Here is a 15,655-nt window from a genome sequence, read left to right on the forward strand (position 1 = left end):
TTCACTGCTGGGATCGCCAGAGGGGAGGGGTTCCTAAAGATTCACTTTCCCTGCTCTGTGATGGCCAAGCAAAGCCCCGGAGCTCAGAGCCATGACCTGGCACCGGGTCTCACCACTGCCAAGCCTCTTCCAGCTTCTCTTGACCCTCCTCCACTCTCAGGTGCTGTCAGAGGCTCCCAGGATCCCGGGCCTTTTGGGTTCCAGATGCCGAGTTTTTAACAGGCTTGTGTTAGCATTTGGGGGTCAGGGTCCACACAGGATTTACAGGAAGTTCAGTTCTTCTCCAGGAATCGTCCAGGGAATTCACTAACTCCCCTACGGCCCGTGTCCACTGGCTGCTGAGCAGCCTACTCGGTGCAGGCCTCCTGGGAGAGGTGAGTTGGATGGGCTTCTGCCCACAAGGTTCACTCTGAGGGTTAGAGGGTTAGAGGGTTAGAAGGGGGCCTTCACTATCTCCTGGAATTTGCTCAAACGCATGTCCTTGAGTAAGGGTCTTTTAATTTCATGGCTGCAATCACCATCTGCAGTGATTTTGGAGCCCCCCAAAATAAAGTCAGCCACTGTTTCCACTGTTTCCCCATCCATTTCCCATGAAGTGATGGGACCATATGCCATGATCTTAGCTTTCTGAATACTGAGCTTTAAACCAACTTTTTCACTCTCCTCTTTCACTTTCATCAAGAGGCTTTTTAGTTCCTCTTCCCTTTCTGCCATAAGGGTGGTGTCATCTGCATATCTGAGGTTATTGATATTTCTCCCAGCAATCTTGATTCCAGCTTGTGCTTCTTCCAGCCCAGCGTCCCCGAATTTCACTGTTAAATGTATTAATCAGTCTTGGCTTTCCTCTTGCTCTCATCTGTCTTTTCAGTAATGAGCCCTTTGCAGTTTCTGTACATTCAGCCACCTCTTGCAAAGAGTTGACTCATTGGAAAAGACTCTAATGCTGGGAGAGATTGAGGGCAGAAGGAGAAGGGGACAACAGAGGATGAGATGGCTGGATGGCATCACTGACTCGATGGACATGAGTTTGGGTGAACTCCGGGAGTTGGTGATGGACAGGGAGGCCTGGCGTGCTGCGATTCATGGGGTCACAAAGAGTCGGACACGACTGAGTGACTGGACTGAACTGAACTGATGTCCTTGAGTTGGTGATGCCATCCAGTCATCTCATTCTCTGTCTTCCTCTTCTCCTCCTGCCTTCAGTCCCTCCCAGCATCAGGGTCTTTTCTAATGAGTTGGCTCTTCACATCAGGTGGCCAAAGTATTGGAGCTTCAGCTTCAGCATAGTCCTTCCAATGACTATTCAGGACTGATTTCCTTTAGGAATCACTGGTTGAGCACTCTGCTCACAGTATAAGGTGCTGAGGATCAGTTCCTCTGCAGTCAAAGAGAACTGAGTTATTCATACTGACTTGTTGCCTTAGTTCTCAGGAAACCGTGCAAAATTGATGTTCAAGAATATACTTCTATTAGCCTGGATCCTTCCCACGTCTGCTTCCTCTACTACACTGGAGAAGGCGATGGCAGCCCACTCCACTACTCTCGCCTGGAAAATCCCATAGATGGAGGAGTCTGATGCATTTATTGGGGATGCAGAGACTTTTTGAGCACTTACTGTATGCTTGGCACCATGCTGGAGGCTAAGGTTACAAGGATAAGTGAGACAAAATAAGACAAGATCCTGGCCCTCCAAGAGTTCCCAGTCACATAGAAGACCCCCGAAAGCAAACAGTTATAAAACAAAAGTGTGGTAATGAAATGTACAGAGACGCTCTGGCGGGGAGAGAAGAGGAAGTGGTTAATCCCCCTAGGGTGGAGAAGGAAGGTGATGGGGCAAGAGGGGAATCAGGCAAGGCTGCTGGGAGGAGGCAATGCTGGAGGGATGAACAGGTGGGTTTGTCACATAAAATACAGGAAGCCCAGTTCAATTTAAATTTCACATAAACAGGTATGAGGTGTAGTATTAGTATATCCTGTGCAATATTTGGGACATACTTATACTAAAAAAAATTTCTTGTTCATCTGAAATTCAAATGTTACCAGGCATCCTATATCTTCATTTGTTAAATCTGGGAAGTCTATGAGTTGGAATTTGTACACAGGTGGAGGGTATTACTGATAAAATGACATGCGTGATCTGGAGGGTGGAGGTGGGGTACTGGAAGGACATTGGAGGACAAGATCTTGATTTGTAGTGAAGTCTGGGCTTTTTCCTGTGGACAGTCAAAAAGTCCGTGAGGATTTTAATCAGAGAAACAACCCATTAGAGATTTTTTAATGTTAAGTTAAAAATATGTGTATTCACTAGGTACTCATACTTGAAGCTTTGGAAGAACTTTTAGCTTAGAGCTCTTGAGTTATTTAGGCTGCCCTAGACTGTTTTATGGGAGAAGGCAATGGCAGCCCACTCCACCTCTCTTGCCTGGAAAATCCCAGGATGGAGGAGCCTGGTAGGCTGCAGTCCATGGGGTTGTGAAGAGTTGGACACTATGGAGTGACTTCACTTTCACTTTTCACTTTTCTGCATTGGAGAAGGAAATGGCAACCCACTCCAGTATTCTTGCCTGGAGAATCCCAGGGACAGAGGAGCCTGGTGGGCTGCCTTCTATGGGGTCGCCCAGAGTTGGACACGACTGATGCAACTTATCATCATCAGCAGCAGACTGTTTTATGTATTTAACTTTTTATTGAAATACATATATGCAGAGAAGAATTCATATTCTGTGTATTCAGTTTTTTTTTTTTTTTTGTAAATTGTGGTATATTCTGAATTTTGTTAGTTTTTCTTCCTTCATTTATCTGGACGATCCTATGATCATCTCACTTGTTCTATTAATGCAGTAAATTAAATAGATTAATTTTTGAACTTAAAAACCACGTGTCTTAATCCCCCCTCTTTTCTGGAAGAAAGTATAGAAATTCTACAATGTATATATTTATAAATAAGGTAGCTATGTGAATACAAAGGGCCAAGGCCAGTTTGGCAAGGACTCCTTTGGAGAGTGAGAGGGTGGGTCTGTCTGAGTGGTGGCCCAGGGAGTGTGTGACTGTGACCTTGAGGTTCAGGGCAGGTTCACTGCTGCTAGGGTGGCCTGGGGAGCAGAAATTACAGGTAGCACAGTCTCCCTTCAGGAAAGGAAGAACATTTTACTGATGTTGCCTGAGCCTGGTGGCTGTGTCCCCAGGAAGCGAAAGGAGGCAGTGGTGGCAGCTTGGGGCTCAGCCAGCCCCCTCCAGTGGTGTCGAGGTTCACCAGTCCCGGCCTGGATACTTAAGAATGCATTTGGAGGGACTTCCCTGGTGGTCCAGTGGCTAAGACTCTGAGCTCCCGATGCAGGGGGCTCTGGTTCCATCCCTGGTCAGGGAGCTAGATCCTGCCTCCTGCAACTACGAGTTTTCAAGCCACAACGAAGCCTGAAGATCCTGTGTGCCACAGTCAAGACCCAGTGGTGAAGAACCCGCCTGCCAGTGCAGCAGACACGAGTTCGATCCCTGGGCCGGGAAGATCCCCTGGAGAAAGAAATGGCAACCCGCTCCAGTATTCTTGCCCGGAAAATCCCATAGACGGAGGAGCCTGGGGGAGGTGGGGTACAGTCCAAGGGGTCACAAAGAGTTGGACGCAACTGAGCATGCACACAGCCAAATACATAAATAAATAAAAGGATGCATCTGGAGGGCAGCTCTCCTATTACGTGTTCTTAGGACAACAGAAAGTGAATAAAAAGAAAGATGCAGGGGGATGCTTGCCTGGGAGGAGATGGGGCTGTGCCTTTAACTCCAGTGTTTATGGTTCTTCCCAGACAGTCCCAAGCCCCAGACAGCAAGTCAGGCCAGTTCTTGAGTCAGAAGGACTTGGGAACCACAGGGCATTGGTACCTCCATGGAGGCAGAGTGGAAAAGATGCTTAGCCAAGTGAGAACATTACTGTGCTTGATGTCATCTTGTGTGGAATGCCACTTTATCTATGTGCTTACTGGCCATGAGGCACATGGGATCTTAGTCACCTGACCAGGTGCATTGGACCCCCCCTGCGTTGGAAGCTCAGAGTCTGAACCACTGGCTCAGTAGGGAAGTCCGTGGAATGCTTCTTTAAACGTTGCAGACCTTAGAAGCCTAACCGTGAACCTCAGTGACACTGGACACTGAGAATGCACAGATGGTACCTCCTGAGGGAGCAGGGCAGGCATTAGCTGCTGTGATTTACAGATGAGCACTCAGCCCAGGGAGCCGAGTGCGAGTCGCCCAGCCACAAGGAGCAGAACTGAAGCCACACCCTGTGCTTCCTGACTCTGGGTCAGGATGCTTTTCTCCACGTGGCTACAGACCCATCACCGCCCAGCCACAGGCAGGACACCCTCCCCTCCGCCCTGGTGTCCCACCCCTGGCTGACTGAGAGGACGCCGAGTGTAGTTCTGGGGAGTGTGTGGTTAAGAATCTGCCTTGCAATGCAGGGGTCGCAGGTTCAATTCCCAGTCAGGGAACTAAGACCCCACATGCTGCCGGGCAACTAAGCCTACTTGCCACAACTAGAAGTCCTGACACAAATGAATAAATTCATAAAAAATATATATATAAAATATATATATATATATATATATATATATATATATATATATATATATATATATATATATATATAACCTGCCTGGAAGTTTTCCTCACCTTCTTGTTTTTCTTCTTTTTTTGGCTGTGACATGTAGCATGGAATCTTAGTTCCCAGACCAGGGACCAGGATTGAACCCTCGCCCCCTACAGTTGGAGTGGGAAGTCCTAACCACTGCATCACCCCGCAGGTCCCAACTGCTGTTTTTCTGGCAAAGGGCAGGGAGGAGCTCTGGGTGTAGGTGCTGGGAGGCCCCTCAGTGATCCTGCTTGGCCTGACCGTCAGCTTCAGGGGATGAGGAAGCTAAAGAATGCCTCCTTAAGCTGGGGACTGGAGACAACAGGGGACATACTTCCGATGTTCTTGTACAGGCATCTGGCAGGGTAAGAAAAATAAGAACTTTTTTGAAATGAAAAACACAAATGTAAAGGTATATTTTTGCCCCTGTTCTTTCAAGAAGGGAAGGTGTGCCTCCTGGTTCATGATCCTGTTATGGAGACTCCTGGTTTCTGAGATCTCTGTCATGTCAATAACAAGTTTAAAGAATCTTTGCTCTAGAACTTTCTTCTCTACACACACACACACACACACACACACACACACATACAAATTCTTGCCTAGGGGAAGGGAGACTGGGCTTTGAAGTGCAAAATTTTGACAACATGACAAAGGACAACCTCCCCCTCCCCTGCCCCTCGCAAAATCCCAACAACTGCATTCACCTCTGAAATATGGAGTGTTTAGGACTGCCTGGCACTGTCTTACAGTATGAGAACTGACTGGGGCTGGCAGTCACTCTCCAGAATCCTGTGCTGTGCTTAGTCGCTCAGTCATGTCTGGCTCTTTGCAACCCCATGGACTGCAGCCCGCCAGGCTCCTCTGTCCATGGGGATTCTCCAGGCCAGAGTACTGGAGTGGGTTACCATGCCCTCCTCCAGAGGATCTTCCCAACCCAGGGATGGAACCAAGGTCTCCCACATTGAAGGCAGATTCTGAGCCACCAGGGACGTCCATGGAATGACTCTAAGCACTGCAAACTGTAGAAGCCTAGCCTCGGTGTGCGCTCACGTCTGTCAGTAGGACTGAGACTTGAGCCCTGCCTTTCCAGCTGGGATTTGGGAGGAGCCAGAAATGCACTGAGTTGAAGATTCTGGGGGCTTAGTTGCTCTCACACCCCCTGTATTTCTTGGGACAGTCATGTCCCTGGGTGCCCCAAGAGGCCTCTCACTGAGACCGTTTGGGGGTGAGCAATCAGAAACAACCAGACCTAGGCTAGGCCCTCTCATGAATGGAACTGTGACATTTACTTCTGCCTCGAGACCCCCAGGGACTGGTGGAGGAGCAGTCCCATGAACGAATTTCCCGAATTTTCATATGGGACATACAGGCCCTTCCACCTCTTGGGGAAACAGTACAGACACGAGTGAGGGCAGGGCGAAGCCTGCATCCAGAGGGGATGTTATCTGCTAACACAACTCTTTGCAGGGAGTGAGTAAACAGACACATTTGCCTTGGGACTGAGGGCCTGCCTCGAGGAGAGAAAAGGACCCCTACCAAACTGCATTTTTCTCTAACTGCCCCTTGAATTGAGACACAGTTGCCTGGTTTCCTGTGGTCTCTTCTCTGTCTGTGAGGAATGTCTTCCCCAGCTTCTGGGCTGAGCATTACCAATTGTTTAGGGATTAACCCTTTGCCACCCGAAGGAGTCTCCCCCCATCTCTTTCCCTCCACATTGCCGCTCTTGCTTTAGAGCACCTTTCATCAGCTTAGAAGTGATGGAGAAGTTGACCACTGGCACACGCTCCCTGGGTGCACAGTGGCATCACTATATCTTTAGGTGCAGGACTACTTTAAGAGCCTCTCTTCATCCAAAAACTCCAGTCGTTTGACTTGGAATCTGTCCATCAAGAAATTTGGTCTGCAGGGTCCAAAGTCAGCTTCCCCCAGCAAGGCGGCGCCTCCTCTGGTGTCTGCCTTCAGCTCTGGGCTCTGTGGCCCATTTGCCATCTGAGGTAGTGCCACGCCACTCAGATGCGGTCTGCAGCCTTCTCTGTGCCCCGTCTCCACCCCACATTTCGGGACACAAGCAGTGTGGAGACCTAGCCAACCTCAGGGACAGCTGTTGCTCTTGCCTGTCCCTGGAGTTGGTCCTGGTCACACTCCCAGCTTTCTGGAGCTTGGGCCTCATTACAAAGAATCCCCAGGGACTCTGAGGCGGAGGGTGGCAGGGGGACCACCCTCTGTTCTGGGGTGGTGGTGGGGGGGCGGTGGGGAGTGGGCTGGATGGAAAGAATGGGCTGCTTCTGCTGGGAATTTTCTCTCGCCTTCTGTCTGAACAGGAACCCTTGGTTTTTGACTTGAGGTTCCTGGGCCGGCTCTGAATGTAGCATGTGTGCCTGAGTGATGGACTTGATATTTACACAAGCCACGCTGATAAGTGCACATGTGTTTTTAATGTTTTGGCTTTCTAGACCACAAACATGTCAATGTGCATATGCGTGCACACACAGACGTGCTGTCGGGCTGGGCCTTGAGCGGGGCTCTTTTTTCCCTTCTTCTTTTTCTTTAGAAAAACAAAACTAAAAAAAAAAAGAAAACCAAAGCCAAAAAAACAAAACCCAACTGTCCTCCCCAAATCAACACCTTTGTACGCACCCTTCCCTTCCACACTCCCTCGGGACTGTCGGAGGGCCATCATCCGGTTGTCTCACCTGGAAACGCAGCTGCCTTTTAAAGCCAGCAAACAGCCGGCCTCCACCTTCGCCGGGTCTTCGCGGGAACCGAGCCCCACCGGCCGGGGATGGAAAGGCAGACCTTCCTCGATACAGTCTTCCTGAGCCCCGGTCCGTCGGCAACGGCCCCTTTCCGTACTGCAGCCATAGAGAACAACACCGAGAAAGCAGTCTGCTGCTGCGTTAAGTTAGGGAAAAGTGACAAAAAGAAAAAAAATAAAAGTCTTGATTAGCTCATGGACTTGCAAGTACTGTTAAGCGTCCTCGCTTTCCTGAGATCTGACTCGAGCTAGCTGCAGCGTTGCGCATCCTTTTCACCCTCCGCACACTTCTCTCCATCCCCTCTGTCCCTTCCTTTTTTCTTTCTTTCTTTCTTTCTTTTTTTTGCCTTTTCCTCGTTCCCCCCCACCCCTTGTTCCTTCTTTTATTTATTTATTTTTTTTGGTTTTGTTTTTTAAGGGGTGTTGACCTGCGCTGAGTTCTGGGGAGCCGAGCCCTCCCGCCCGCGAGCCGATTGGCCGGCGGCGCGGGTGACTGACGGGCGGGCCCGGAGCGCTCCCGGCGGCCGGCGCTGATTGGCCCGCGCGGCTCGGAGGGCTCGGCCGCGGGAGCGCCGGGCACTCGGGTCCCGCCGCCTCGGGCGCCTGGGCCGCACTCGGGCCGCGCGCTCGCCTCCCCGCGCAGCTCTCCCGGGCCGCCCCGCCAGCGCCGGGCAGGAGCGCGCGGCCGCCCACTTGGGCGCGGGTGCGGACGGCGCCTTTTGTCCCCGGAGCCGGGGGGTGGTGCGGGGTGGGGCGGGTGGGCTCCTGCAAGTTCGCGGCGGGACGCGCGCGGGGAGACCACCGAGGACGCCCCGCGTCGCGGGGGCCGGGGCGCCGAGCATGGGCGGCGGGCGCTGGGCCGCGGCGGGCGCGCTGCTGGCGCTGGCCGCCGGGCTCCTGGCCGCGGGCTCGGCCAGCGAGTACGACTACGTGAGCTTCCAGTCGGACATCGGCGCCTACCAGAGCGGGCGCTTCTACACCAAGCCGCCGCAGTGCGTGGACATCCCGGCCGACCTGCGGCTGTGCCACAACGTGGGCTACAAGAGGATGGTGCTGCCCAACCTGCTGGAGCACGAGACGATGGCCGAGGTGAAGCAGCAGGCCAGCAGCTGGGTGCCGCTGCTCAACAAGAACTGCCACATCGGCACCCAGGTCTTCCTGTGCTCGCTCTTCGCGCCCGTCTGCCTGGACCGGCCCATCTACCCGTGCCGCTGGCTCTGCGAGGCCGTGCGCGACTCGTGCGAGCCGGTCATGCAGTTCTTCGGCTTCTACTGGCCCGAGATGCTCAAGTGCGACAAGTTTCCCGAGGGCGACGTCTGCATCGCCATGACCCCGCCCAACGCCACCGAGGCCTCCAAGCCCCAAGGTGAGGCGGGGGTCCCCCCGGGGCTGCGTCCCGGGCCTGGGGGACGTGCCCTCGGCCCTGCCCGACGGCCTCGAGAAGTCCGAGGTGGTGCCCGGCTGGGCAGCCCCGCGGCGCGCACCCGCTGCGGGTCGTGGAGCCGCTGCCCTGGGAATCCAGTTTCCAGGAAACAAAGCTTTAGCTCCGGGTCCCAGGAGAGCGCTTTTCTCCCCTGGGAGGGAAGCGAGTCCCCATCGGAGCTTTGAACCCCGTAGACGAGATGCCCCCGGGGCTGGGGGCGGGAAACACAACCCAAACTCTAAATCTGGGAAGCTCTGGAGGGCCGAGCAAATGCTAAGGTGCAGCTTTGTTTATATTCTTAGGTTCGAGGAGGATTTTTTAAAAATCGCTTTTCTTAGCTAGTCATTCAGCCAAGTAGCTCCTGGACTGGTGCAAAACGAGCCGAGGAAAAAAGTTTAGAAACTGCAAGGCTGTTTCCTCCTTTCAGGTAACAGCTTCGGGGGACTTAAGGGAGGGGGGTGGATGGAAAGACTCTTCTCCCCCATTTTTGCATACCCCCTGCTTCTCTCATTCACACAAATCCTCAGGTAATTAGGAAGATACAATTGTCATTAGCTCATTGTTCTGCTCTCCTTGGGGAGCGGGACCGCAAATTGAAGACTTTCCTAACAGCCCCAGAGAAGGGCAGGAGGTTGTTCTCAGAACCCCCTCCCGCCTAAAGGGCAGCTCCTGACGGGGGAGGAAGGCACATCACCACGCCACCCCCAACTCCCAGGCCACAAGACAGAGCAAAACAAGTTAACAAGCCAAAAAGAAAAAAAAGAAAATCCCCAATAAATCAACATTCCAGCACCCTCGCCTGACTTTGAGAGGAATGAATTCAACCCCGACCTCTTCGGAAGCAGAGTTGAGGCTCAAAGAGCTGCCAGTGATCAGAGACGGGGAGCCGTGTGCCCAGGGCACCCAGCACAGGGCCCCCGTCTCTAGGGCTTTTGGAGGAAAGGGCTTAAGGTTGTGTGTGTGTTGGGGGGCGGTGGCGGGGGAGGGGGCGGTGGAAAAACCTGTTGCTTGCTGGCTCAGCTTATCTCCAAGTGATGCCGAGGAGGAATGTCTCCTGCGGGGCAGGCTCCCCAGAGTGAGGGTGGGGTAGTCTGGGGAAGGGCACCCTGAAACTTGAATGCCTTTGCTTATTTCAGGGAGGGCGGAGATAAGTCCAGAGTGGGGGATGTGGAGATGGGCTCAGTGGTTGGACAGGGCAACAGCTCGTTCTGGGCCCCGTATTCGCCCTTTCTGGAGGTCTGCACAGGGTTCACCTTCGGGGAGATGCTGCTGGTACCTGGAGCAGACTAAGCCCTTGGTGTTTCGTCTGGATAGAACCCACGGGATTTTCCTTCTCCCCTCCTGGGAGAGAAGCCCAGCCCTAACCCCAGAGACCTCAGCCAGCTCTGCTGGGGCAGAGCCCACCCCCAGCTGCCCCTGTCTGGTACAAGAGGCGACAGAAACCTTCCGAGAGGGACTGGCAGGTGGGGAGACTGGCTGGGGTGTCTTCTTATGCACGGACAAGAATCCTCTTGGCTCGACCCCCGCCCCCCCACCCAGAGACAGGGGTGGTTGAGGGAAGGGAGACCAAAATCCATGCTATCTTCTTGGAGCCATTTACTCCTTGGCTGCCGCCCCCCTTGGCCCCCTCCCTAAGTCTGCCCTTTGCACCGTCTCCCCTCCTCCCTCCTGAAGGGACCAGTCTGGGGTGGAACTTGGAACCTGGTTCTCCCCACCATGTTTTTGGTGACAGGTTCTGAGGGAGGCACTGCTCCTACCGGGACTGCAGCCCCCTCAGTGGAAGGAACCCCCAAAAGGCATCCCCTGGGGCTGCTGTCAGCTGAGCCTGGAAGTGGGAGGGATGTGTGTGTGCAAGCAGGTCAGGGGGAGAGACCAGACTCCTGGTCCTCATCCCTTATGGCTCGTGTCTCCAGAATAAGAACTGGTACTTTTGGAGGCGACCAAGTCCACATGCTTGACTTTTATTCTTTATTTCTTTTTATTCTGTAAAATTAAAATGGGATTTTCAAAACAGTGACATGTTTCTGAATGCCGGCTGGCTGGCTTCTGTTCACATACGGGGGCAAGTACTATTTAGGGTACTGGCGCTGGCCTTTGGGGCCACACATCATTTAAGATCAACTTGATAATGAGGTGAGTCAAAGGAGGCTCCCCTGCACCCCCAAAAAGCCGAGGCTCAAGCTGCTTTAGCATCGATTATGGGAGAGGCACTTTCGTCATTCCTCCTCCCTGCCAGGTCTTACTGATCGAGCTCCGTGAAGGAGCACATACTTTTAGTTTTATTTTGTTGTTGTTTAGGCGTGTGGTGCGTTAAATCAGCCTGAATGTTTTGTTTCTGATTGCAGTGTTGCACTCCTGTTCCCCTTAAATATTGATGAAACACAACACCTTTTGGTTTTTGCTTCTTTCACTTGAAACATTTTAAATGCCTCTAAAAACAGCCATCTCCTCCTGCCTCTCTGGTGGATGACTGGGTGGGTTTGATTTTTTGTTCTCAGGCTGCCTGCTGCCACCCCCCTCCGCCCTCTGCCCCTGCACAGTCCAGAGAGGCCACAGATTAATATTGCCTTTCAGAGCTGGCTATAAGAAAAGTTGAGGCGGGCTGGGGAAAATGCACTGAGCTCATCCCAGCCACCTCCTGCCCCCCGGGAGATGCTGAGGGCCAGACGTGGTGATGGGACTGAGAACATGCCCGAGTGGTGTGCAGAGCCCTGGGCTGCCAGTCAAGTCGGGGAACTCAGGGTGTCCAGACCAGGTGGTGTGAGTGAGCCGCGGGCACCCGGTGTTTGCATTCGGATAGTCCTGCCCTGTTGCCTGTTTGGCCAGAGTATAGTCATTGAACTTTGCCCCGTGATAACTTCTGTTAATTTTTTTAACCCAAATAAGGAAAGCCCCCCCAGCACAGTCCACACTCCCCAGCCAGGTACCACGGTCCTTCCCATGTATGGTGGGACTTCCTTTCCATTTTTCTCCCTATGGAAGCCAGAATCAGAATGCAGAATTCCGGGAAAGTGTTTCCCTCTTATCAGAAACGCGACCTCTGGAATTCAATCTTAAGTTCCGGCTGAGAAGCACAGTTCCAGCCTCTGGGTCCAAAGATGGTCCCACTGTCTTTTGTTTGGAGCATGGCAGTGGTTCCTGCTGCCGGAGGAGTCTGGCCAGCGCGTAGCCCTGGGCCTAGTGTCAAGGTGGGAGAGGGGTCTGCCAGCAAAGACGAAAGCGTGTGGCCTCTGCTGGGCCTCACAGGGACCCTGCCTGGAAGCGGGATGTGGTCAGGCAGCCCCTCCCAGGTGCTGGGGGACCAGCTGTATCCCCGGGGGTGGCACCGGCCCCGGAGTGCTGTAGTTGACTCCCTGTCCGCCGTGGGAGGCTCTGCCCATTTCTCTGGACCACAGAAGTGCTCCAAGGTGCAGGAGATGCGGCCATAGGAGCCACGGGGGCAGGGGGTGGGGGGGTGGGGGGGGTGGGGAGAGGGGAGGAAGCGCCTTGACGGGAGTGGAGGTGCTCAGCCCACCGTCCTCCTTTGTGACTTCCCCAAAGCTTGTGGCCTCCGCTGCTGTGCTGCGTGGAGGCCCCTTAAGATGTGCCCAAGCTTTCCTACATCCTGGATAAAACCCCAAGATGTCTGACAGATGATGGAGGCGATACTGATGCTGACGGTGGGATGGTGGGATGGTGGTGGTGGCGGCAGTGACAAGCTGCCTCCCCTTCTGGTGATTCCACTGGGTGGCTTTCTCCCAGCTCTTCCACAGAAGGCCCTTTACCTCCCAGGGGAGGGGCCCCTCCAGCATCTGCAGCATTTGGCCAGGAGGATCCACTGGCCCTGGCTTCCAAAGCCGCCTCTCCCTGGGGCCTAGTCGCCTCCAGTTCCCCCCATGCCTGCGGCACACACACCTCCTCTTCAAAGTACTTCACGGTGTGAAAACGCCAACAGAGGGTCTCCCTGTCCCACTCGGTCCTTCCATTTGGCAGCAGGGCCCCCCCGGCCCCCACCCAGCTCCTCCTCCCCGCCCTGCAGGATCTTGCTGCAGCAGCCCTTCTGGACTGGGGTGTTCAGGGCCTTGGTTGGACTTTGTGAGTTTGGCTGATTTTCTTTCTTGGCTCATGGAGAGCTGGTCAGATGGATCGGGGAGTTTGGGAACACGAATAGGGCAGGAATCAGGCAGGTATTTCAAGGGGAGGAGAGAAAACAGGAGACAAACAAACAAATAAACTAGGGTAGAAGTGTTTGGTTACAAGTCAGCTTTTCCCAGGGACCTACCACATCAAGACACGATTCACAGGACCCGCCCCATTCAGCCCAGATAATGTTGATCTGAATAGCTGTACTATATTCAGTAGCTCTAGCCCCTGAATTTTCAAGGAACTCAGTGTCTGCCTGGGTTTCCAGGACTCGTCTTTTCTGGGACTGCCTTTCAGAAATTCCAGAAGACAGTTACCCCCTTCCAGCCTGGTCCCGAGGCTGATCTCTGTCTGCCCCGGGGGCAGTTCCTCCAGCATCCTTGCCTCCCCGTCACTCAGCTCCTGTCCTCCCCTTTCCTTTCCTAGGCACGACCGTGTGTCCTCCATGTGACAACGAGCTGAAATCGGAAGCCATAATCGAGCATCTCTGTGCCAGCGAGTTTGGTAAGAAAGTGGCCCAGGCTGCCTCCGGGAGGCTGGGCATCCCTGGCTCCTCCTGGTCTGTGTCCCTGGAGCAGAGCCTTTCGGAGCTTCTTTTTGGAGATATGTGTTCTCTCCCTCCATCCTCCCCAGACAGCTGCTTTTCTCAGGCGGATGGAGACTAGATAGGGTGGGGAACTGGCTGCTTTTATGAAAAGTCAAAATTGGCTTCTGCCTTTCCATGTGTGGGATCACTGGATGGGTTTGGAGGGACCTTCTCTGGGCGTAGAGGGAGGCAGATTTGGGGTGAGCTGGGGGAAACCAGGCTGCTGGGCTGGCTTCCCGCATGGCTCTTTTTCCATCCGCCCCTAGGTGTCAGCACCACGCCGCCCAGGATCGGGGAGGGGGGGGGTCATTGGTGTTAAGGGCCCTGGGGACAGGGGCTCTCAGGAACTTCTTGGCAAGTAAAATGACATCCCCACAGTGGGGGGAATTTCCCTCCCTTCTTCCCAAATCTCTCTGGGTTAAAAGGGAATTCTGGGTCCACATTTGCAGCCCCAGGAAGAGGGCTGGATGTGGGCCCGGGGCCTGATCTCAGAGGACCATTCAAGGGTGGCCCCTGTCGTCTGCTCCTCAGAAGACAGAGCCTCAGACACCTCGGAAGTGTGTCCTCTGGGAAAGTAGATGTGAACGGCATCCTTCTGAAGGGTGGGCTCCCTTCAGCCTGCCTCTATTTTCTATGGAGCTGACATATAAAATAGAGGCGGCTGGGGCTGTTTTGCTAAGGACAGGTTCTTACGATTCCAGCCATGGTGTCCTGAGGCTTGGCTTTGTTACAGAATTCCTCCCAGGAAACATGTAATGGGCTTCCCTGGTGGCTCAGACAGTAAAGAGTGTCTGCAGTGCAGGTGACCTGGGTTTGATCCCTGGATTGAAAAGATCCCCTGGAGGAGGGCATGGCAGCCCACTCCAGTATCCTTGCCTGGAGAATCCCATGGACAGAGGAGCCTGGTGAGCTACAGTCCGTGGGGTCGCAAAAAGTCAGACACGACTGAGTGACTGAATACTCAGGGCTGTTTTGCTAAGGACAGGTTCTCACAATTCCAGCCATGGTGTCCCCGAGGCTGGATCTCTTATAGAATTCCTCCCAGGAAAAGTGTAAATGGTAGGTAAAGGATATCTTTGTGTCCATCCAGGGCTACCTATTGTGGGTTTTCATTGACCAAGCATAGTCATGCACATGAATGGGCCTTATGCTAGCAAAGTGCTGTTGGAGAGCTGCACACATGTAAAGCTGAAGAAAAGGGTACGTGTGACATTTGTAGTCTCAGGGTACTTGTCATTGTGACTGCAGGCAGGAGTTGGCCCGAGAGCTCCTTGAGAATGCACATGTTTTTCATGCCCTATTTCTGCATTAAGTATCTCTACCTGCCTCTTTGGTTCTTGGTGGACGAGCTCTAGGAAGGTGTGTCTGCCTTGCCTTCTGCCGCTTGTGTTTGAGTCACATCCTTTGTTCTGTTTGCCATTTTAAATGAATTTCAAATAAATTGTAAGAGAGCACCTGCAGCAGTGTTTGCAGACTCTGATAACCCTCCTTCTGCCCGACCGGGGTGACAGTTGCTTCCTGAGGCTCACATTCTTGCTCCATCAAGGGGACCCCAATGCCCACGAGGCTGGCTGGTCTGCATGGCCCTAACCTACCGGAGTGACAAGCTTTCCTTCCACAGATGGCGCCAGATTCCTTCCCAAAGAGGCATTTGGGCATTGAGTAAAAGGCCATAAATAAAATCTCTCAGAAGTCCTCACCAGAAACCTTTTGCTGCAAAGGGTAGGGGGGAGGGACAGGAAGAATCAGCTTGCATGCGGCCGTGATCCAAAAGCATCTTTCCTTGGGCGGGGGTGGGTGGGGGGGTGTGTGAGAGTGGGTGGGGGTGGGGGACCGGGGTGCGGGTAGGGCGGGGGCGTTGGATAATACTCAGCGGCTGCTTTTAGATTTCACCGACCCCCTTCTGATAGTGTAAATCACCACACTCTGAGAAGTTGACTCCCTGATGTTTCAGCAAATCCAGGGAATCCTATTAGAGCCATTTCTGAAACGTGGTGTATGAGCGGATGCTTGACGCCGGGATCCCATCTCCCGGGACCCAGTGTGCGAAGGAGGCGGTGTCCGGTCACTGATTCATGCGTCCAGTCGGTCATTCAGCATTTCTCGAGCTCAGAGCTCTATGCTAGACTCCATGTACCCAAATATGGA

General features: G+C 53.4%; 1 protein-coding gene across 1 annotated transcript in view; it reads left to right on the forward strand.

The window, feature by feature from the left end:
- The window catches only part of SFRP1 (secreted frizzled related protein 1), a 43,161-nt gene continuing 35,477 nt past the window's right edge, over window positions 7,972–15,655 (forward strand). The window contains exons 1-2 of the mRNA XM_018042043.1: window positions 7,972–8,742; window positions 13,348–13,425. Of these exons, the coding sequence (XP_017897532.1) occupies window positions 8,217–8,742; window positions 13,348–13,425 (604 nt within the window). The 5' untranslated portion in view covers window positions 7,972–8,216. The remainder of the gene's footprint in view (window positions 8,743–13,347; window positions 13,426–15,655) is intronic.

This window comes from Capra hircus, chromosome 27 (assembly GCF_001704415.2).
Source record: "Capra hircus breed San Clemente chromosome 27, ASM170441v1, whole genome shotgun sequence".
Lineage (NCBI taxonomy): Eukaryota > Metazoa > Chordata > Mammalia > Artiodactyla > Bovidae > Capra > Capra hircus.